The 23,881-nt window shown below is 46.9% G+C and overlaps 1 protein-coding gene across 1 annotated transcript; it reads left to right on the top strand.

The window, feature by feature from the left end:
• The first annotated feature begins 2,694 nt into the window (after positions 1-2,694).
• LOC134043259 (solute carrier family 23 member 1-like) lies at positions 2,695-23,505 on the top strand. Its single transcript, XM_062491404.1, has 12 exons — positions 2,695-2,748; positions 6,269-6,418; positions 7,705-7,862; positions 10,883-11,042; positions 12,385-12,566; positions 15,910-16,030; positions 16,364-16,520; positions 16,685-16,938; positions 19,805-19,969; positions 20,801-20,909; positions 21,988-22,083; positions 23,237-23,505. Exons 1-12 carry the CDS (start codon positions 2,695-2,697, stop codon positions 23,503-23,505), a joined length of 1,875 nt encoding a protein of 624 aa, XP_062347388.1.
• Positions 23,506-23,881: the final 376 nt, after the last annotated feature.

Raw genomic sequence — 23,881 nt, 5'->3', positions numbered from 1 at the left:
CTGAGTAGATGACATGGATTAACCCTTTGCTAATGCTCTTAAGAACTAGCCTGCAGCTGAGGGAGATAAAGGGGCTTATTTTTACAAAATCGACATCCTGCTGGAGTGGGATTTCAATGCTGTTCCCAGTTCCTGCTTTCCAGAAACAGACATCTGCATCAAGCAGGAGAGCTGGGCACCAGAGCAGGGCACCAGGCTGTTCCTGCAGGCAGTGACCCTGGGCTCAGGAGAGGAGCAGGTCCTTGCCCCAGGTCAGCAAGACCTTTCCTTGTGAGGAAGGCCAAGAGGAAGGAGGAGCTTGTGGGGAAGCTGCCATGGCCACGAGGCTGCAGCTCTCTTGGCTCCACAGTCTTGGCTGGGGTGTTCCACCTTTGAGGTACATCTCCTTCCAGGGCTGCTTCTCTATCACAGCAGCCTGCAAGGCAGTGCTCAGCTGATGGTTTTCAAAGCTGGCTCAAGTGTGTTTTGATCTCCCTGCTGGCTGATGGGGATGCACTGAGGGGTAAAGCTTTCCTGAGCCACAGTGGCATTTTCCCCTACCTTCTCTTGTGCCCCTTTGAACCTTTTAAATCTTCCCTCTGCAGAAGTGTCCCTCTCCCACACTCCCGCTACTGAATTCAGAGCTACAGAGAAGTTGTGGATACCCAGAGAAATTGTGCATGCTCTGTCCCAGGAAGTATTCGAGGCCATGTTGCATGGGGTTTGAAGCAGCCTGGTTTAGTTAAAGGTGTCCCTGTCCATGGCAGGGGGCTTGGAACCAGGTGACACTTCAGGTCCCTTCCGACTCAAACTACTCTATCATTCAGTGAATGACACCTTCACTAACACTGTTCAGTTGTTGTCCTATCCTGTAATGCACTCCCGGTCTCAAGAGAAGATCTGAGAATACCAAAGCTCTACAGAAGGAATAGGGACTTGAGTTTATTTCAGTTCCACCGCATCCTTCATGGAAACCAGGAGATATTTCCAATGGCTGGTCCCTAAGTGTAGGTGATAACATGCCCCTCTCCGAAGGAGATCTTTGCAACTGGTCTGGGAAGCTCACTGCTTTGGGAAGCCATTAAATTAAATAGAATTTAATCTAAGAAGGATTTGGGGTGAGGGTGGCTGAAATGATTTGACAGAGCGTTAACACCATTTGCTACTTGTTAAGAAAAGGGTAACTGCTTTGGGCCATCTGATGGTTGTGATGTAGGATCCTTAGCTGTATGGGGATAATCAGATGACCTGAACTCATCTTTTTTCAGTCCCATTTTTTCTTTTCCTTTTTGGTGTCATGTTCTGATAACTTGTTTGAAAGGAGAAGTTGCTGCCCTAGTGTTTCAGGAGTCACACCCACACACCCCCTAAGACTATCACTGCAGAGAGCAAAATCCCTTCACAGTAAGCAGCTCCATGAGCCAGTGGGTGTCCCTTTCATCACTCACACACACATGCTCTCAGGTGCCCTTCTCATTCGGGTTCAACCACAGGTTTCATACAACAGAGTCTCAGGCACCAGAATTTATAAAAATAAAGAATTTAATAGAGTAGCATGGCAGCTTGAGCTGGAAGCCTTCAGACAGGGACCATGAACAAAGAAATCCTCAGGCAATTACATGCTTAAGATTACACACCTGCCTTTCTTGTGCTCTTAAAGCAGTTTTTTAGTCCAGTGGTGATTTTTGGTCTGGGTCTTCTAATATCTTATTGGACTCTTTCTCTCTCTTCATGCTGATAGGCCATTGCCTTATTTTATTGAGTTGATGGTTGTAGCATCCCTATCTTCTGTTTTGCACTGGCAGAACATGGGGAACTAAAATAGTGTTAGACTCAGGATAAATATTACAACTAAATTATCAGTGTATTATCAATATTCTTCTCATACTAAAGACCAAATATAGCACTGTACCAGTTACTAGGAAAATTAACTGCATTTCAGCAAAAAGCATATCTCTGTGAAATCCACAGCTCATGGCCCAAGGCTTCAGGAGATCCAGCTACTCATGCTAAGCAAACAGTATTCTAAACAGCACAATATTACAACTATGACTCATTCTATTTAAAACTTATTTAAGCTAAACAACTAATATATCTTAACACTTCTTCATTGGTTGCTGCCATAAATAAATTCACAGTAAAAGCTTCATTCTTTTCAGGCTGTAATAGGAGTACCCTACAAGATGACAATGGTTGTACCTAAGCCAAAACACACAGTAGTTTACATATCAAATAAATGAAACTATGTAGTAATTGAATGTCCCAAAGATGACGACAAAGATCTTCAAACAGGCCCAACCTACACAAAAAATGCAAGTTGATGTTGAAAGAGTAATGAAACAGCAAGTTCTGAGGCCGTACGGAATGCCTCTCTGATATCCTCCACCATCCTTACCTATGGATGAAGTTTTTTCTGTCATCAGTTACTGATTCATTCCAGGGAAAGGCTGCTTTCCAGTTTGATTTGAATGCCAGTTCTCTAATCAACTGGAGAAAAGGAGTCACTTATATAAGCCAAAGAAAAGGAAATGCTTCTGCAATACAGCTCACATGAATAGCTAGGACTGAATGCTGTTTGGCTCCTGAAATCCAGCTCCTGAATCTTCTCACCCCGTTTTTTTAGGGCTGTTTTGACTGGAAGGAGTGGGAATCTAGGAGGCTTTCTTCTTCTGGCTGGTTCTTTTTCGAGGCAGTCGGTGAAGGCAAGTGGAAGGCATGACCCCCTCTTCAGACAAAGATCTCAACGGGCTGGATAACCCCAGCTTTGTGGTGAGTCTGCTCTCTGAAGGGTAATTCTTGCATAAACAGCTGCAAACCCTGTGGAAGGAGGAGGAAGGGAAAGCCAGGGGCTTGGGCTGCTGCAATAATTCTGGTGTGTGGTTAACTTCTGTCTCGGCTCTTATCAACAAGAATCCAAAGAATGATTCCCTCACTACAGCTCCTGCTGCAGACTCCGCATAGTTTCTGTCACCCTTTTAACTTATTTTCTCTCCACTATTTCTAAAATGATAATGTAGATGGATGGCAGCACAAGTGTATCTGTGCTGAAAAGCAGGTGAGCTTGTGACTGTGTTCCTGGGTAAAGCATTTTATGTATTAATTAGAAAAATTACAGTAGAAATTTAGTAAATTTAGAAATCTAGTAAAGACTGTATTTCTTTGTCTTTTGGACCTATTTCCAGTGAGGTGAATTGTTAGAAAGGTGGGCGAAGAAGTGATTTGGGTGTCAGCTGAGGAAGGCACCCTCTAGAATTTCAGAAGTGTACTAAAAGCTGTAAATGAAGTACCAGCCCAGGGGTGTATGGTGCACTGAGAATGCTGCTAGCTATAACTGCCATGGGCAAGGTCCTGGGATATGACAGCCCCCTTCCTATCCCAAAGCTGGAATCGCCTCCATTAGAAACTAAAAACTTTGCTTATTTTCTGTCAGCAGGTGTGAAGGAATGTGGCTTGCAGAATGTCCTGCAAACATCTTGCTCCCTTGGTACAGACCATCTGTCTGTGCTACCTTGGAGGGAGCAATTAACCTCCTAGTGTACAAGTCCCACATTCCTCGGGTAGCTTTGTGTGAGCTTGCTATGTGCAGTGGAGGTTCTGTGCCAGCTGTGGACAGAGCCTCAGGGAAGTGCTCAGAGTCAATCAGTTTTCTTTCATGATTTTTAACAGGCTGTCCATTTTAACTTGTTCTGCCATAATTATACCAGATTTGTGAATCCTTATGGTTTAAATCACCCCAAAGTCTGTAGAAGACAAAGGTCTTTTACCTGTGGTTCAAGCAGGTCAGTTCCTGACTGCCTTCATGATGCACTTATTTAAGATGTGACTGAGGGCCCTCGTGCTGTGTCTGGAGCCTCAGACACATGGAAAGTGCACTGGTCCCCTGCATTCATGGGAGCAGCTGGGCTGAGAACCCCCAACAGCAGTTTCCCTTCCCTGCTCCAGACTGCTCCTGCCTTGTCCTCCTGCCAGCATCTCAGCCTCACAGGCTGGCTGAGCTTGGAATACAACCCTGGAGGTCACCTTCTCCAAACCCCTGCACAAGGAGGGTTGCCCAGAGCCAGCTGCCTAGGGCTGTGTCTAGACAGTTTTTAAATATCTCTGAGGATGGAGAGTCCACAACCTCTCTAGACAGCTTGTGCAGTGCTTGGTCCCTCTCACAGCAAAAATGCTTTCAGATTTTAAGATGGTACCTACTGCATTTCAGTTTGAGTCCAGTAACTCTGCTCCTTTCTCATCCTGTTATCTCCACTCCGTCCTTTTCCTGATGAGTCCTGGTCACTCCCCTCCAGCTCCTGGGAAGTGTCAGGCACTCATGTGATGGTCATGCAGGGCTGTTACTGGCACAGGCTCTGCCTGGCTGGAACATGCCTCCTGGTTAATACAGGAAAAATTGCAAAGAAAAGAAAGGAGCTTACTGCTGTCTGCCTAGCTTAGCATTTGTCTACCCGTGGTGTTATTCAGCAGTAGTTGTCCCCAGATAACTCCTTGCATGGGCAGTCTTAAGTACCTGGCTGTACTTTTGTTAATCCGTGGCTCAGGCTTTCTTGTTCCAAAACAAAAATGTCTGCACAGGGAGTTATTAAGGAACACCTTTTGCTCTTGAAGTTCATGCCCAAGTCCAGTTTGAATTAACTCTGCCTTCTCCTATCTATTTTAAAGTATCCGTATTGCTCCCAGTTTGCCTAGGCTGTATAAATCCACTGTGTTTGTTAAAGAGACTTCTCCAGCATAGGTATCCCATAGCAGACTCTTGGGCTTTAAGTTGATTAAGGTAGTTTATTTGAGTGGCACTGCAGTAGAAACAGCTTGAGCTGGGTGCTGCTGGGGAGGGACCTTGAACAAAGGAATTAATGAGCAATTATACCATTACCACCTGAGTTCCCCATGCCTCACACAACAGTTAGGTCAATAACAATGTTAGGCTCTGGGGTCTTAGGGATTACATGGCCTGTTTTCAACAGCATGACCTAAAATGGGACTTTGGAGACTCAGCCAAGGGAATGCAAACCTGGAGCTTTCAGGTAAATTAATTTGGTAATAATTTGCCACACCTGCAAAATTTACAACAGAATCCAACATTAATTTTATATTTCTGCTCCTGACCAGAGCACTACCTGTTTGCCTCCATCAGTAGGTAGGCCAGGAGTGTTACTGCAGATGCTTTGCTGCTGCGTTGGGTATTTTGTTGTCTTCAGGTTCCTGCAGGACTTGGAGGATAAAAAAAAAAAGAAAAGAAAAGAAATTTGGTGCAAACAAACTGATTAAGCTTCTCCAGACATCAGGTTTCTGTCCCTGCCTGATAGAGCAGGACATCTCATCCCAGAAAAGCCCTCTGCTGCCAGGATGCTGAGGACTTGCTGGTTGGAGATGGGTCAATGAAACAAGTGCTTTGGGATCTTAACTGGCTTTTGCTTCTGGCTCTAAGTGTTCTCGTTTCCCAGGCATCCTCTCTCCACCGTGTGTGTGTGTGTGTGTGTGTGTGTGTGTGTGTGTGTGTATGTTGTGTGTGTAAAGCACTACTTTGCTTTTCTTGGCAGAATTTAGCTTTATATAAATTAACTCTGAAGGGCATACAGCTTGCTAGGAAGCCCTGGGGCTTCTGGCTGCCTGGGAGGAGACTCAAGCCTTCCTAGATAGCAGTTTCAGCCAGCTCCTTTGGCATGGATGCTGGGATTTCCCATCTACTGGTGTCCCTGTGTTTCACCCAGCTCCTCTACAGAAGGGTTTTCTAGTAAGACAAAAGGCAGGTGTCTTTATCAAGGCACAACACTGGTAAAGGTGAGCATAAGGAGATTGAAAGGGGAGATGAAGGAAATGAAATATAAAACGTGCTTCTACTCAGTAATTAGTGGCAACCAAGTGTTTTAGCATATTTTATAAAAAGTGCTGCTTATGTGGAATTGCCAGGAGGCACAGAGACCAGAGGACAGTGCAGCTTCCACTGATAAGCCCGCTGCAGGCTCTTCCTTGCTTCTGGTTTCAGTTTCTTCATCCTTAACTAGATTTTAATGATATTAAAGCACTCTGTCTGGGTGTCCGATTGAGATTGAGACACCCTCTAATGTTTCTTCAGGCCTAGACACACCAGTGCATACAAAAATTTTCCATATGTGTTTTGTGTCTCTGTTTTAATTTCTCCTCCTTTGTCTTTTTGTTTGCTTGTCTAAATACTGTTGAAAGCTACACAGGAGGTTTTCCTGCCAGATGTGGAGCCTGCTGCAAGAGAGGCAGCTGCTGGGCATCTGCAGGGCCAGGCTGTAGCTAACAAAGTGTCTCTCCTGTTGTCCAGGGTGAACATGGGAGCCACTGTCATTCCTCACCAGCTCATGCTGCCTGGGGCTCAGAGGAAGGTGGGGGCACTGGCCACAGTGGGACCAAGCTTGGCTACATTGTCACAGATGTGCCTCCCTGGTACCTGTGCATCCTGCTGGGCGTTCAGGTGAGATGGGAAAGCAGGTGGAGGCTGGGAGTAGGTGAAAGTTACGTGGCAGTTCAGCCAGTTAATTGGGGTGAAACCTGATTTTGGGAGTGCTTTACTTCCACAGGGCTTGAATAGAGCTCTGAGGCTGGAGCTTAATGAGTGCAAGTCCTTTGGTCCACATCCTGAGCACCGACTATTATCATCGTGCCCACAGCTACACTGCACCCTTTGGAATGCAAATGGTCAGGCAGAGTCCTGGGGCTGGGGTCAAATAGTTAATAAGAACACACTGGGTACCTTGGCTGAAGGTAGCCAAAGGTGTAAGGGCTTCTGAACTTCTGCCTTTCCATGGCAACAAAAACTCAGCACTGTTTCGGCTGGTGTCTGTGCCCAGATGTGTTAAATGACCCAGTGCCACCAGTGCCATGCTGGGCAGGGAGCCTGCAGGAAAAGAGACCTCAGAGTCATTAAGATAATGACAGACTGTACTTCGAGGTTGGTGGAATTTTGTACTTTGTTTCCTTAAATGGAAATTTAGGGTGAAACAACCCAACATGTCTACATCATAATTTTAATAAAACACGCCTGTAACAAATAAAGTGTGTTTCTGTAAGTGCCACTAGTTCCACCATGGCAGTCCTGTGCTCCAAAGTGAGAGTGAACAGCAAAGGTTAATAATTAAAACAAAAAGAGGTTTTAAAAATTATTTTCAGATTTAGTCATTAACTACAGGTCATTGTAGAAATATGTATGTGACTCTTCTGACAAACACAGTGCCCAATTCTTCCATTCTTTGGCACTCACTTTTTATGGTTATCCATAATTGCACTGTGTGAGAAATCTACTGATGTCAAAAAATTTGTATCTCCAATGTGCCACAACTTTGTGGTGCAAATAAGGTGGACTGAAGTATTTGCATTCACTTTGCCTGATTTTGCTCTCTCCCTGTACCTTGGGAGACCCCCGGCTTCCTGGGAAAATATGTCCAGCAGCTTTGTCTGCAGGTGCTGAGAATAAACTGGTTGTGTCTGACAGTGGCCTGGGAAGTCCAGAGCCCTACAAAAGGTCTTTGGACATGGAAAGGAGGAGACATTTCAGTGGGTGCACTGCAATTCTTGCAGGTGCTTTGGAACCCCTAACAGAGTGTTAAAGCTGCCAAAAAAAAAAAAGAAAAAAAAAAAGAGAGAGAATGCCTAATGCTAGTATAGCCCAAGCACAGATCTGTGAGTTCTCTGAACAGCATGTTTATAACACAGAGCCAGTTCCATGTCCTTCTTCACCCAGTCTTTCTCTGTGGCTCCTAGCACTTCTTGACAGCCATAGGAGGTCTTGTAGCCATCCCGCTGATCCTCTCCGAAGTGCTTTGCCTCCAGCATGACCTACTGACCCAGAGCCACCTGATCAGCACCATCTTCTTTGTCTCAGGAATTTGTACCCTGCTGCAAGTCCTCTTTGGAGTCAGGTAAGCTAAATGCAAGAGCTGGGAATGTGAGCAAGTACTGTGTGCTAGGCCACCACCCTGTTGTAGAGTTTATCAGTGAGAGTCATTTGTTACCCTTGGACAAGCAGGGTCCATGCCAAAGCACCCTGAAACTGCTGAGAGCTTTGCAGGGCTACCTTGCTGTTCCGAATTTTGCATCTCCTGATACTTCACATACCTTTTGTTGGGCTTATGAGGAATCTGTCCTCAAAATAATAGAGCATTGCAACGTGCAGTAGAAAGGACCTGCTTGCTCCCTACTCCAGGGATCCTCCAGCAGAGGCAGGAGCCTTCTGATTTGGACCCAGGGTCAAGAGAGCACAGGTTCTACAGGAAACTCTAAGGGAGGGGATAATTAGGAGAAACTGAAATCCATCTGCCACTACTTAGGGACTCAGGGAAGAGTTCAGCAGCATGTCCTGTTATATGATGCCACTTCCCATGCTCAGGGATTTGTGGCATAAAAGGTAAATCCTTTGCTGATGAGCAGCCAGAAGTGAGATGAGTGTGGAGCTGCCATTCAGTACCCAGAAAAAGAAGTATTTAATGAGAGAGATGACTGCAAGTACTCCCCCTTTCCAGAAAGACCCTGTATCTTTGCTGACCTTGAAAAATTCTTCTATTCTCCTTGTCATGACTCTGGGCTGTCTCTCTCTTTCCACAGGCTGGTTTTTCCTCTAGTATGGCAGGAACCCGTGTTTCTTGCTTCAAAGATAAAAGTTACACATTCTTTGGCTTCTGAATCTGAGGGAATCTGGTTTGTACTTCTACCATCTAATCACTGGTCAACTGCCAGCTCCACAAAATGTTTTGCTCCTCCTGCTTCGTTCACTACTGAAACTTTTCTATCTCTCTTAGCCTTAAGAAGCGTCTTTAGACAAACTTCCTGTAGGGTGCTACCCCTCTTCTACATTGTTACAGGATTAGTGGAGCAAGGAGGAACACCTTGACCACAAAAACCAGAGAAACTGGTTCTTCAGCTAAATTCAGGCTGTCTTGCATGACCATAGCTGCTGGTGCAATTCAGGCATTCTGAGTTCTTCCAAGCACTCTCTAAATGCTTCAGTGAATTCCTGAAAGCTGTAATGTCCCCTGCTCTCCGTTAGTTTGGGATGAAAGAGTAGCAGACAGCCTCTCTCTCCCATGGCTGAATAGCTAATTGAGGTACAACAGATCAAATTAAATGGTAAGGAGTTGTTCCCCTAGGATAAACTTGAATGGCTTTTGCTGTGCTGGGAGTGCAGTTGCCTTGTTGCTGACCCCAGCTATAAGGCATGAGGACATTCATGAAGCAATAGCCAAGGGAAGAGCTGACCCACTCCAACCTGCAGCTCAGTCAGTGTTACACAGCATGAAAAAGCAGCAGTGGGTCCCAGACAGTCAGTGGAGACACTATCAGAGGCTCCTGAGGGGAGGAGATACAGGTCATTTGCCATTAAGGTGAGCCCTGCTTAGTAAATGCTTGGACATCATACACTGATTATCAAAACATAATATTGCCTTCCCTATTTCTGCAGCTTTAACTCTTGCAAGCCCCACAGGAAAGAGTTCAGTGTGCCCCATAAACATCATGTCAGCATCCCGTTTTCCTCTGAGCCCACCCATGCCAACATGGGCTGTGAAATATCTTAAGGACCAACACAACAGGAGCTATAAATCCATTGTTAGATTCTAAGTCATGGCCCTGGGCTGTTTCTGTTTGTTTTTTGAGCTTTGCCCAGGAAAATTGTTTCAAAGCTTTGACAGTGCTTCAGTTGTGCATGACTAGTATAAATATTTGGTTTAGGTGACAGAGACATGGTCTGTTACAGCTATGACATCTCTTATTTCAAGAACGGTAGAAATGCCTCTGTTTCAGGGAAAGCTGTGCCCTGCAAAAGAAATCACCTGAATTGCTGTCCCATTGCTTTTCTGAACAGCTGCCATGAGAGCTCCTGGCACAAGGAGAGGTTGCTCTGGGGGTTCCTCCTAGGGCTGCTTCCTAAAGGGAGGAAACAGAGGCACCTTGGAGGTTTCCTTTGGCTGTTTCAGGGATGCTGTGCCCACCCTCAAGCAGCTTAGGATTTTTCAAGTGCACTGGAGGAATGGTTAAAAAAAACTTGCACTGCAATGGGGGCTTGTGTGGGGCTTTGAGGAGCCAGTCAGGCCTTTTAGGTCTCTGTCTTCATTTCTTCATGCATGGAAAAAAGCTGGTGTAGCTCAAAGGAGCGTTGCTCTACTGTATAAATCTCTGCATGAAGCCAGTGCTGAAGTCCTCTGGAGATGCAAGTTCCTTGCTAGCCTGAGGGATTCCCAGAGGGAGAGATACTCTAAGCCAGGAGACATGTGGTGTGGGGGGAGAGCCAAGGTCTCACCCAGTCAGTGCCCATAGCCCCCTCATGCAGGTTTCCTTTCTAGTTTCAGTGGAAGTGCAGAAGAGGAATTGGCACTAAAATCTGGTGTACTGAAAACACCAAGTCACATTTTCTATCACACTCAGACTGAGAACTGCTGTGACATGGAGAGTAGTTAGTGCATGTCCTTGTGTGCACAAGCACGTTGTGAAGAAAACCAAAGCAGCCAAAGGGGACAGAGGAAAAAACTGGATATTAGCAAGATTGACACTGAGCTTTTCTTTAGTGTGTCACCTTCTTTCTTCCTTGATCTTCTTCCTTCCACCAGATTTTTCCTACTCTGTGCAGGTCTGTGGTTTCATCAGCCATTAGAAGCACTACCTTTTTCTTAACGTGGGGTAGCAGGGTTGGACTGTAGCACCAATGTGCCCCTCCATTGCTGGTGCTCGAACCTCAGCTCTTACCCCATGTCATTGCTCCTGCATGCAATGGGCAGAAATTCCTACTCGTGGTCAGTGGTGGCGACCTGCCACAACAATCCAGAAGATACTGTCAGAGGCCATGGGCAGATGGATTTTTAAATTTATTCTTCTTTCCTTTCTCTCACCCTTACAGAGCAGAATTTCTAGCATTCTCACTTGTCATTTTTTCTCTCTGCTTTCCTTCCAGGCTGCCTATTATTCAAGGAGGGACTTTTGCATTCCTGACCCCCACCTTGGCAATGCTGTCTCTCCCCAGCTGGAAGTGCCCTTCCTGGACACAGAACGCCACCCTGGTGAATGCCTCTTCACCAGAATTCATCCAAGTCTGGCAGACACGGATGCGAGAGGTATATTACATTTTCAGTGGCACCTACTCTGTATCAGGGCTCTTTGCTTCCAGTAAAGTGCCTGGCCGTATCATGGCCATCACAGGGGGAGAAACTTCTTTTCCCAATGAACCTTGGCCCTCATGCTGTTGCAGCTTCCTAAGCATCTATTCTCTGTCAAAAAACAAGTGCTTCACTGCTGCTGAACAGGGATGTGCAAACCTCGTCATGTGATTTATGGTCCCTGCAAAGTCTCCACTGGTCCAGTCAGATCCCTTCTGCATAAAGCATGGTTAGCCTAGAAGAAGAAAGGAAGGAAAAATATTGTCAAGGAAAGAACCCTGTCTAAGCACAGGAACCCTAGTAAAAAAATGCCATGCAAAACCTACCATAAATATTAAGGAAAAGGGCATTCTTTGGTAATCAGAAGGGAGGAGGAAAGGTCAGGGGTCTCACTGCCTTTTTCTACATTGATAGTTTTATCAGAGCTAGTAAATAAATTTGCCTCTGTTGATCCTTTTGTTGGTGTGCTTTCCAAACCACTTATGAAGTGTTGAAAGCTCGCTGGGGATTTGCTGTGCAGCACAGGCTGCTCTCTGCTGATACACATAAATCTACCACAAGGGCACTGCTGACATCTCCTTTCAGCCTGGGTCATTCACCCAGCCCCTGTGTTTCTCTTCCCTTTGGATCTGGGGGAAGGAGGGTGCTCAGCACCACACAAGTCCCAGCCTGGGCTTTTCACCAAATCTGAGAAGGCAGAGAGCAGCCTCACCTCTGCTTGAAGCTGACACTGAGATGTGCAGCATTTCAGAATGTAATTGCTGGCTCCTTAGCAATGATTGTCAAACACAGGGAAGTTCAGGATGATCAATGTGTTCCCAGAGTGAAACTGATACTCGGGGAGGAAAAAAAAGAGGCTGTGGTGAGTCACTTGCCCCATCAGTGTGCTGAAGAGATCCATCCCTTCCCAAAAGGGAGATCAGTAGAGACCATGGCCCTGCTCCCGTTTTTGGGGGAAGAGCTTTTCCCCTGTCTTGTGGGAGCAGGCAGGAGAGCGCAGGGCAGGTGATGCATGCTTGGGTGGCCCAAGAGGCCAGGGAGGAGGTGATCTCTGGAACAAAATTAGCCCTGGTGATGACTAAATCCATCAGCCAAGGGGGGAGTTGCTGTGCTGCTGCTTCGGTGGTCCTTCCCACAGGTAATTCTCAGCCAGGTTTTACTGCTGCCAGCAGGAGCCCTCTCTGCCAGTCTGTCACTGGAGACTGAGCCTGGCTCTCACGCTGCATTTGCACTGACATGAAGAAAAGGCTCAGGAGATGGAGCTCCTTCCAACCTCTGTTTTCATCCTCCACTTTTCCAGGTGCAAGGAACTATCATTGTAGCTTCTTGCTTTCAAATCTTCGTTGGATTTTCGGGCCTGATTGGATTTCTGATGAGGTTCATCGGCCCCCTGACAATTGCCCCCACCATCACCTTGGTTGCACTACCTCTGTTTGAGCCGGCTGGGAATATGGCTGGGCAGCACTGGGGCATAGCATTCATGTAAGTCTCACATCTCTGTGGGAAAGCTGAGGGTACACAAACCACCTCTAATATGAAACCAATTGTCACAGTCTGTAGCAGAGTTCCCCCGGGTTCAAGGTTTATTTGTTGGGCACCAACACGTGACATGCTTGTGCAAGGCAGCTATGTGACACAGCCATTCTCCTCCAACCCCCAGGTAGCTAAAGCCCTCAGCAACAAAGCAAAACCCAAAAATGAGTTTACAAACCCTGATTTTTGTAAAAATCCAAAGTTCATAGGTCAGTGAAGATACAAGCCTTTCCCATGTGTGTGGGACAGCTGTCTACACACACTGTCTTACACACCCATTATTTAAGTTTAAAAGACGTTCCTAAAATGACAAAGTTGGGCACTCAGAGTCAGGTATCCTATGTTGAAATAGCTGCTGCTTTATGTGTTGTCTTTGCATGAGTAGGAGGAATTGTTCTCTGCAGAGAGGGCCTGAGGGGGTCTGGAAAAGTCTATTTACACATGTAGCTTTGCAACAGTGAGTGCTCTTTCAGGGACATTTGTGTACCTGCCCTTGAGCATGAGTGTAGACTGTAGCAAAATTTCCTTGGTATTTCAGAAATGGATTGAAAAAAGGAGAAATGGCACCTCCTGATTGCCTTGCAGACTTGGCACCTTCATGTCCCTAATGTAGACTTCAGCATGGGATAGAATGCAACAGGAGTAGGTTGTTAACCTCTCTATGGGGCTCCCATTAATTGCTGGTGCTTTCAGGGCTGATTTTGGAGACTTTGGACACAGGCTTGACTGTAGCCCTTGGAAGACAGCATGCTGTTGTGAGGACATGCTCCAGTACACTTCTCTCCTGGTCTCTTCTCCTCCCTGCACCTGCCCTCCCAGAACCCAAAGGCCACCTCTCTTCTCCTTCCCCAGTTCCTCACCTAGCAGGTCTCTTCTACCAGCATCCCATACAATTCCAAACCCTGCTTAAAAGTCAGCTGTTTTTTCACCACTCTTTCCCCCATCATACTCCTGACTTCTTGTCCTGCTCTCCAGCTTTAGTGATTTGTCCTAACCCCTTAGCTTAGCAAATGTGAATTTTCCTCTTCAAACTGCATGTCCTTGCCTGTACTATCTCCTTTCTCTGCTTTTCTTCTCCAGCCACTAGCTCCTAACGTCAGACTCACACTCGATCTCTTTGCCCAACTGTGTCACTCCATTTATAGAGTCCCAGTCCTTCGGCTTGCATCCCTGCTCTCAGCCCAAATCACCTTTCTGTCCTGTTCATTTCTGTCCCATTTCCTAACCATGGTAACCCAAATCCTTTCTTTCCTGACTGAGACACCTTAGCCCCAGCCTGATCATTGTGCTCTGAGCCATCCCTAATGTGTTCTCTTTTGCTGCCTTCTCCATACTCCAAGGGTGTTGTTAGTGAAAGAGGGAAAGCAGGGATGGAGAAAGAGGAAGACATGAGCCATGGGGTCTCAGGCCTGCTGTTCAGCCCCACCACATCCCAGAGCTCTTGTGACTGAGAATCCTCACTGTTTCCTCAAGAAACTTCCCTAGTGTATGGTGACTTACGCTCTGGTGATGATGCACACACAGTTAATCACTGGGCAAGGGCCTGGACATACTCAGAAAGCTTGGAATCTTTATGGTCTGCAAATGCAAAAGGCTGAGACGTTTCTGCTGACCTGGAACCTGGAATCATTGCTGCAGAGTGAGCACACCTGAGCAGATTTTTGTGAGAAACAACAATATCCTTTGCCCCAAAGAACAGGTTTGACTAAATCTCAAATTTCAGCTCCAGGTCATAAGGAGATCCTGTTACTGCTTAAGGCAAAGTGACCTTTCCAATGCAGGCTATATGCTAGGTCTATTTCCTGAACATCACTCTTTGAAATAGGTTTGATATATATTTTTTAAAAAATATTTGCCCTAAGGCAGACTTCTTCGTGGAAATTTTCATCCTGAATGGGTAAAGTTAAAGTAGAACTATAAGCAACTGAAAATAAAGTTTGTTAATAGAATGCGTCAGGCAACCTGAAAAATAAGCAGTGACACCTCCCTGAGACAGATGAGGGTTCTGTGGTGAGTCATAAGACTGATGAGCACCTCTGTTCATGCAAATGCACAAAATGTGCACTCAAACAGTATGTCTGGACTCTGTAGCATTAGAAACCATGAATAGAAACAAGTTCCTCCTCAGTCCCTCCAGTCATCCAGTGCTTTGAATTGCGCATGTCCTGGAGTGTCTTTGCAGAGAAGTGAGGATAGAGTTTTCTTTGTACTGTTGTAATCCTGCCTGTCCCTGACTGTTACACCTACAGTCTGTCATTTTTTCACACGGGGAAAGCTACCAGTTTTCCCATGAAGTCAGTGCACTTCAGCTGCTGCAATTGATTTCTCACCAAATCCTATCCAGATTAATTCACTTAATGTATAAAATTTAGATTTGTTATAAAGTAACGAGGAGCCCTTCAGAGGCCTGGCTAACAAAGGAAATGTCCATGGTCTTCTACCAGCTCAGCAGAGTGGGATGCCCAGTCCCTGCCCTCTCTCCACATGTGGTAGCTGCCAGCTTCATCTGGTTGGCCTCTCTGGGCAAAAGGTACATGGTGGGGCAGGCTGTGTGCTGCTGTTGACAGATGTGTCCTACATGTGTCCTACACAAGGGATGGGAGGGGAGCTGAACCTGCAGTCACTTCCACCAGCACGAGCCCCGGGTGCTGCCAGGGACACACAAGGACACCCCTGCCGTGGAGGGCCCCTCCACTGAGCATCCTCACAGACAGGGAGAGCCATGCTCTCCCCTTCTTGGCTGGCTGGGAGGGATCTGTGGGCACCACGTGCAGCCCCACAGCCCCACCATGGTTTTTCCTTTCAAAACAGGGATGTGCACAGCCAAACCAAATCCTCTTCTTTTTCTCTGTGTTACAGGAACTTTTTGCCCCTTGAAGAGCAGCGTAGGTAAACCTGAAATCAGGGAACAATAAATCCTGTATTTCTAGTATATCTGAATTGCACAGGCAGAACCTGAACCTTGCCTGTCTGTCAGGTCTTACTTAGGAGGCACTTTTAACTTTTCTGCAGCTGTGTCATACTTACAGATGCACTATCTGTGGTGCCAGTCTTGAAACAATAAGGATAAAAGAGTTATTTGCTAATATGCAGAGTCGTCAGTAGATTATGAGAGAAAGCTTGTTCCACCTCTGGCTTGGTGGAGTGGGGAGCCACCCTCTGCTGCTGAGATCCTGTTTTTACGGGTCCTCTGGAGTCCTGGGTTCTTGGGTAGCAGGTTTTCACATAATGTGGGGACAGGTGGGCAGCTGGGCACCCACTTTGCTCATGGTCTCATTTTCCCTCCTTCTAGGACTGTTTTTTTCATAGTTCTGTTCTCTCAGTACTTGAAAGATGTTGCTGTGCCGCTGCCATGTTACCAGAGAGACAAGAAGTTCCACTTCTCTGCAGTCTACCTCTTCCAGTTCTTCCCGGTACGCCGGGGCTCCTGCATACCAGGGAATTGTGACAGGGACTGGCCTCACCCACCCCGGGCTGCCGGGGCTCTTTCCACTCGTGTTCAGATGAGTTCGTGCTTCCCAGCTGAGCCCGTGTGGTAAGGGGCAGAGGAGAAAAAGCTCCCCACGGCCCCGATCATTGGGAGGGAGGGATAGAAGGAGGGAGGGCCACCAGGAGCTCCTGCTGCCTCTTTGCCTCCATCCGGTGCGCAGGGAAAAGGGTCGGGCGGGGGGCACTGTGCCCTCCCCAGCCGTGCCGAAGACGCAGCCCTGCCCCAACCAGCCCCCACTGGTGCTTGTGATGGGCAGGTGCTGCTGGGGCTGTCCCTGAGCTGGCTGCTCTGCTACGTGCTGACCGTGGCCGGCATCCTGCCCTCGGCCCCCGCTGCCTACGGACACCTGGCCCGGACAGACACCCGTGGCGACGTTCTGTCACAGGCTCCCTGGTTTCGGCTGCCTTACCCAGGTACCGCGGCCGCCCCTTCCCCATCCTGCCCGCACCTCCGCTTACGACTGCCGGGAGGAGACGAAAAGTCAAGAATCAGGCGAGCGCCCTGAACTCGGGCATTCCTGCTGCCCTTCCTCCCCCGGCGCAGATTTCGGGGCACAACCGAGCTCTTTTACTTGCAGGCCAGTGGGGAACGCCGACGGTGAGCCTGGCCGGGATCTTTGGCATGCTGGCCGGGGTGGTCTCCTCCATGCTGGAGTCCGTGGGCGATTACTACGCCTGTGCCCGGCTGTGCGGGGCCCCGCCGCCGCCGCAGCACGCCATCAGCCGCGGCGTCGGCGTGGAGGGCATCGGCTGCCTCCTGGCTGGAGCCTGGGGCACGGGCAACGGCACCACATCCTACAGCGAGAACGTGGGGGCCCTGGGCATCACCAAGGTGAGCCTGGCTGCGTGCGTGCGGGACAGCGGGCGCCCATCCCGGCCCGCCTCCGAGGGGCGCGCTGGAAAACTGTGCCTCGTCACTTTGGTGACCCGCTCAGCAGCCCTACAAACAGAGGTGGTGCAATGCTTCCCTTTCCCTGCCCCTGGCCTGCGCAGGGAATTGGTGCACGCGCTCGCTCGCTCGCTCGCTCCGGCACCGGGTCTGGGGAAGGCTGAAGAGATCTGTACGGGCACGGAGAGGGAGAGGTGGAGAAAGCTGGATATTTAATAGGGCTTCAAATTCCCCGGCTTCTGTCACCCAAGGATGGCAATCACGTAGACTGTTTCTTCAGGGTGATAGCAAAGGTTTGTGTTTTTATGTCTCTATAAAGTTTTGTGAGTCCCTTGAGTATATTAATTGCACTTATCAGGGAAAGAAATTTCTAGAGATAAGCTTGGCAATCAGATCATAGATTTTCACTAAGCTTTGCAGCCAGACGTTAAGCTGACACATATCTAGCTGCTAACTGGACAACATTTTCAAATTATTACCAAATAAGCAATATCATGCCAGAAGAGCCGCGAGTCAGTAAATAAATGCAGTTTCCTTACAGCTTCCACTCTATAATATTGCTTATTTCACTGGACTTTAAAAACCTCACTCACTCTAACCGTTTTTCACACATTGCAGTGCTAGTGTTTGATTGAGGTGGCTTCCTTGAGCACCAAGGGCTATTTGGATGACTGCATGGAGTCCAGTTCAGCCTGTCACCATGTGTGCACTGTCACTAGGAAGTCTGTGCATGCTAACAATCAGTTCTTTCCTGATGTGTAGTTTGCTGCAGGCATTGCATGTGTGGGATTCTGTCTAAATTCATCATTACCAGATTATAAAACACATATTCTCACAATATATTCAAAGTCCTCCAGGAGGACATGCCATTCTTGCTGGTTCAAGAGAGAGATTTCCCTTGGATCCCACCTCTGCTCACTCTGTCCACACTTGAAATAATGGAAAATCTAGAGTGCCATCTCAGTCAATTTAAATCAGTGGAAACACTCTGGCTGGGGCAGATGGGGATGCTGAGAGCACAAGGCAGATTTAATTTCTTTTTTTACATGGGAAACACGTTTTTCCATAACAAATTTCCTCTACTTAAACAAAGATGTCTAGCACCACCTGAGAAGTCATTGGAGATCTCAGATACACACAGATGCTAATGGATAAGGCAAGGAGAAGCAGCTAGAAGCTGCCAAGGTGCAACATCTTACATGGTACCAGGCACCAATATTTAAACTGCTTGATCAGGTCCAGTATGCTAGTACTGAGAACTCAGTACACTTTAAAGAGAGGCAAAGGCCTCAGAGTCACCACATATTGTGGGGAACCCTGCAGTTTCTTCAGCCTTAAGAAAGAGAACTGATTTTATTGTTTTCCTGACATAATTGAAACAAACTCTACAGTAGTGGCTTTAGCAGAATATGGTCACAGTGCTGTCACTGGAGTAGGTCTTTTGCCTTTGAGGCAACTTCATATACATGGTAATTGAACACTTTAGCAAATTGAGACTCTGAATCTTTGTTCTGTTCCTGGAACAAATAGATCTGTTGGCTTTTATTAATTAACATTTAGATGGTAATAATGCCCCAAGGTTTTAAGCCAGAGAGCATCAAAAGCAATGAAGCACCTGAAGGCAATGCATGATTTTGAAACTCCACACCAAATATTTCAAACTTATCTTTCGCAATCAGGAAAGACTTAAAATATTTTAAAGGGACATGTTTAAGAAATACTTATAAAGAGACAATATTAGTTACTGAGAATGTTTTTGTTGAAAGCATTCACAAAAAGCCTGTCCTGTAAGTAGACATTCTTCGCATATTTAAAGGGAGGGATTAAAATATTTAATTGAATTATAAAATGTTTGCAGAGGACTACAGAGTGTCCCTGACACAAATATGGTAAGTTTAGCATGATTCTGTAGGCAGTCCAAGTTTTGGTGTGGACAAGACATATCTTGACTTGGAAGTTTAACAAATATTGCTACTTTCCTTTACACATTCCATATAAATGTCTATTTTAACCCTTTGTTTGGTAGATACTCTTTTTCTTTCCTATTTATGTGCTCAAGCAAACCTGAATGAAGGGCATGGCTTGGTGCTTCATCCCATCTTTCTTGTAGTGCTCAACCAAGAAAAGGCCTCCTGACTCTTTCTAGGGGAAAAAAATGAGGAAAAAATGGTTTTACTGAAGACAGATGGGTGCTGAGAAATAGGGACAGAGCAAGAGATTTCCCCACTTTTTATTTCTTGACCATAGAAAGGATGTATCAGATCCCAGAGCTCAGGATGGAGCAGTCAGCCAGCTCTGTTCTCTGAAATTTTTGTCTCCAGGGAATGGAGGGATCATTGTGGGACATCTCTTTGAAGGTCACTTCTAGATGACAATCCAACCCCAGTGAATTGACTGGGAGGTTGCAGTGCCAGGCTTGTATGTATGCCAAGATATTTCTAGGCTAAAGCAAGAACAAGTGGGGAATTACTGTTGTCTTAATTTTTTTTTTTTTTAAATTTCAGCTTAATACCAAACTGTTGAAGTTCTGTCAATAGTAGGAGAGAGGATAACACTGAGTAAATAGGCATGGTGTTCTCAGAGTGCCTTGCATGATGAATATTTATGGTGCACAAATAGTGATGCTTCCCATTCAGTGTCAGCATCCCAGCCCTGTACCAGCATCAGATACCAGCAGCTGTATCCAAAGCTGTTCCTGAACATGCCATGGAGTGCTAAGGCCAGAGCTGCAGGCTCGTGCTGGAGCTGGCCACCTTTCACCTTTCTCTGCTGGTCAGTGTGTGACTGCCTCCTCTTCCTCTTTCCTCAGGTAGGGAGTCGGATTGTGATCATTGCTGGTGCCTGTGCCATGCTCCTGAGCGGCATCTTTGGGAAAGTTGGGGCAATGTTTGCCAGCATTCCCATCCCTGTGATTGGAGGCATGTTCCTTGTGATGTTCGGAGTTATTGTGGCAGTGGGGATCTCCAATTTACAGGTAACAGCTGTGTGAGCACTGTGTCATCCCTGGTGCGGGGACTTCATTTCATCGAAGCAGAGAATCACAGAGTAAGCTGAGTTGCAAGGGACCCATCAGGGCCATCGAGTCCAACTGCTGGCCCTGAGCAGGGCACCCCAAGAGTCACACCATGTGCCTGAGAACATTGTTCAAACACTCCCTGAGCTCTGTCAGGCTTGGTGCTGTTACCACTGCCCTGGGGAACCTCTTCCAGTGCCCAGCCACCCTCTGGGTGAAGAACCTTTCCCTAATACCCAAACTAAACCTCCCCTGACACAGCTTCATGCTGTTTGCTGTCACAGGTCATGAGAGTTAAGAGATGAGTACTTGCCCCTGCTCTTCCCCTCACGAGGTCTCTCCTCAGTCTCCTCCAGGCTGAACAGAACAAGTGACCTCAGCTGCTCCTCACACAGCTTCCCCTCCAGACCCTTCACCATCCTTGTGGACCTCCTTTGGACACTCACTTTTCATCTTATATTGTGGTGCCCAAAACTGCACACAGGACCCCCAGTTTCAAGTGAGATTCTTCCCAAACTGTGTCAGCTATAACCACACTACAGCAAATGTAAACATTTATGTTGGCAATTCCTCAGGTAAAGATAAGGGGCTGCACCCAGAGGGGCTAAATCACAGTGGGCTCCCTGGTAAGGGCAGGGCTGGCTGGCACTGGAGACTGCAGGATCACAAATGCCCCAGCAGCACCAGGGCTGGGTCCATTCCTGATTCCAGTGTTTGCATCCCACCGTGTCTCATGAACACAACAGTAATCCACAGTTCCATGCATTCATTGTATGAAATTTCTCTGTGCAGTACACAGATATGAACTCCTCAAGAAACATCTTTATCTTTGGATTTTCTCTATTTGCTGGCCTCACAGTTCCCAACTGGGCAAGCAAAAATAGAACACTGCTGGAAACAGGTAAGAAGTGACATCAGAAGCCTTTTCTGTAGCATAAAACTGAAGGAAAGACTGACCAGAGAAAATTTTTAAAATAGTTTTTCCTTGATAAAATGCTGAAACCTGTGCTTTGACTGTTGCCTGTTTCTTTCTGTGGGGGCTGTTTTTGCCTTTTGCTCTGATGCACAGCTCTTGTGCAGAAATCTCACTCAGCTTGTGGTTAGCAAGTGCACCTCAGCAGATTCTTCTTGGGCTAAGGATTGCAGAGCACTTCCCTGGGACACATTCCTGGGGCAGAGCAGGAGAATACCCCAGGGCTGAATCTTGGTCAAGGTTCTTAATGAATGAGGCTTTCTAATGTGCTCATACACAATAAAACGCTGTGCTTTCAAAATGCAAGGGCATACCCCTCTACAAAATTCTGTCAAGTTCAGTTTATTGAAATTTCAGTTCTGCAACAGCTGGCCCTTTGCTATGTCTTGTGTGACTAATATCTTCATCACAAAGGCCAGAGTGTCCTCTCTTAAAGTATAAGTGGTGTGCCAGGTGGGCTGATTAAAGAGCTGGGCCTGCAGACCACGTGCTCTATAAATGCTCTATCAGATGCTCAATGCTATTGGGCTTTGCTCATGGCCACCAGCCCTCAAGGGGAAACATCACACCTGATGAACTTGTGGTAAAAAACCCCATAAATATACTCATATTTCTTTGGGAACTGAAGCTCATGCTCCAGTAGGGTACTGTTAGGTTTTATGTTGTGGATGTGCTGTAGGTGTTTGGAGTAGAAGGTGGCTTTATCTCACAGTGCTGGGGTCTGCACTGTTAACAGGCTCTTAATGTATTCATGAGCCATCTCCTTCCCACTGTGGGTCTGTGAATAATCATGTAGAATAAGACTGTAGGTCTGAAACTGGCTGTGAGATCATTCTCCCTTCCACTGCCAAACCTCACACTCTGCTTTGGTTTTGTACGTCTCATCCAAGCAAGCCTAGTCCAAGCAAGCATGCAGCTTGCAGCCTCTTGGCACCAGAAATGTGCTGGTAAAACAGGTAAAAAGCATCTTCCTGCACCATGATCTAAAGCTTTATTTTTCTCCTAGGAATCATCCAGCTTGACCAAGTGATCCTGGTGCTTCTCACCACTGGCATGTTTGTGGGTGGACTTCTAGGCTTTTTCCTAGATAACACCATTCCAGGTAGGATTTGCTGAAACAAGCTTCTAGTTTGTGCCTGCCCTAGGGTTTTTCCCTGGTACTTTTTGTCTTCATGACTTCCTGTTCTATGGATAGGAGTTGTGCTAGCAACCATGAAACACTGTGTGACTGCACTCCTCCCGGAGAGGGGTGAGGAACAGGAGACATCACTGAAATGGTCTCTGGCTAGAAAACAGCAGCTTATCAAAAATTAAATCATTTGTTAGGAACAACCCAGGCTGAGAAAAAGGTTTATTTGGCAAATACGTCTTTCAGGGAAAATGCCAGCCTAAAACCATGTTGCTAGTTAAAGGGAAGAGGAAAACAGCTATAAGAAGTGGAAGGAGCCAATGTGTGCCAGTATGGGAGCTGTTGAAACAGAGGTTGAACTAAAGCCACAGCTGTGGAAAGCAGTAGGAAAGGCTGGTGACCAAAGACAGGCCACCTGCAGGTGGCCCTCACAGGCAGCAAAGAGCCTTGGATTTTCATCTAGCGTGGGAAGGGAGGGCATAAGTATAGGAGAGGAAACCCTCTCTTCTGCTGCAGGAAAGGAGCAGGAAGGAAGGACACCAGATTTTGTTACTGTCTGAGGCTTCTTGGAAAGCCAGTCCCCCTTCAGCTCATTAATTTTTCTGCAGCCTTCAATGATCAGCTCATCTGGGGAGAATTCACAGGTGTGTTCACTCCCTTTCCCAGAAGGACTTTGCTCCCACAGCAGTTACAGGTACTTAGGAATTCCTTTGGCTAGGGTAAATACCTGTGACTAACTAGTAACTGCTAGCTGCTAGCTAAATCTGCTCTGAAGTGTTTGGGCAGTTAACATCCAGCCTTGCTTTCCCAGCATTGCACGAACCTCCCCTTTGAACTGTTCTTGGATCTCCTGTGGCAGGTGAAAATTTCTTGGTTATGTTATTTCTCGTGGAAAGCAGTGGAGAAGGCTGCTTATCTGGAAGCTGTTGCAGGAAAAGGGGTATTGCCTGGAAGCTCGTTAATGAATATTTGTAAAGCTCTTTGGAGCTGGAAGGGTTTCAGTAGAAGGTATTTGTATTTTCTGGGGGGTCTGCTGGGATGTGAGCAGTGGTGTGAGGCACACAAAGCAGCCCTATGCTCAAACACCTGCTGCTTCAAACACAACAATCTCACTTTGCTGTTGCAGGAACACAGGAGGAGCGGGGGCTCCTGGCATGGAAGCAAAGCCATGAGGGAGGGATGGAGACCTCTCAGCTCGTTTCCAAGGTCTATGATCTTCCATTTGGCATAGGCACCAAATATTGCAATGTCTCTTGGTTTCACTATCTCCCTGCTTGGCCTAAAAGACTGTCTTGTGACAAGAGAATGGATGAACCGAAGGCTGCTGGGCAGAAAAACAGTGTTAAAGCAAGCTTAGAAGGAAACTCTGAGATTGGTGCTGATACAAGGATATAAGCACCTGGCCTGCAAATGAACTCGTCTCAGAAGCAGAGGTTTGAAAGTCTGTCTGCAGCTCCCATCATCTGAGCATGAGCTGGCAGCTGTTAGAGGGTAGAGCAGAAGAAGGATAATATCTTCTCTTCCCAGCTCTGCTGGCTGCACCACCGATGGCCTTGAGGAAATAATTTTTTCTTTCTCTTTTCCTGCCTGCTCACTTCTAGGAAGAACCTAATCTCTCTTAGAGGAACACCAAAGCCCAAGAAATGCCTAGGAAAGATGTTGTTTCCTTCCTTGCACTGACCCTTGGGCAGCTGTTGAGCTGAAGCAGAAGGGATTCCTGTCCCCTGATCTGGCAGGTGAAGGAGCCAATGGAGACAGCATCCCTGATGTG

This window comes from Cinclus cinclus, chromosome 4 (assembly GCF_963662255.1).
Source record: "Cinclus cinclus chromosome 4, bCinCin1.1, whole genome shotgun sequence".
Classification (NCBI taxonomy): Eukaryota; Metazoa; Chordata; class Aves; order Passeriformes; family Cinclidae; genus Cinclus; species Cinclus cinclus.
This window is presented reverse-complemented; position numbering and strand designations above follow the sequence as displayed.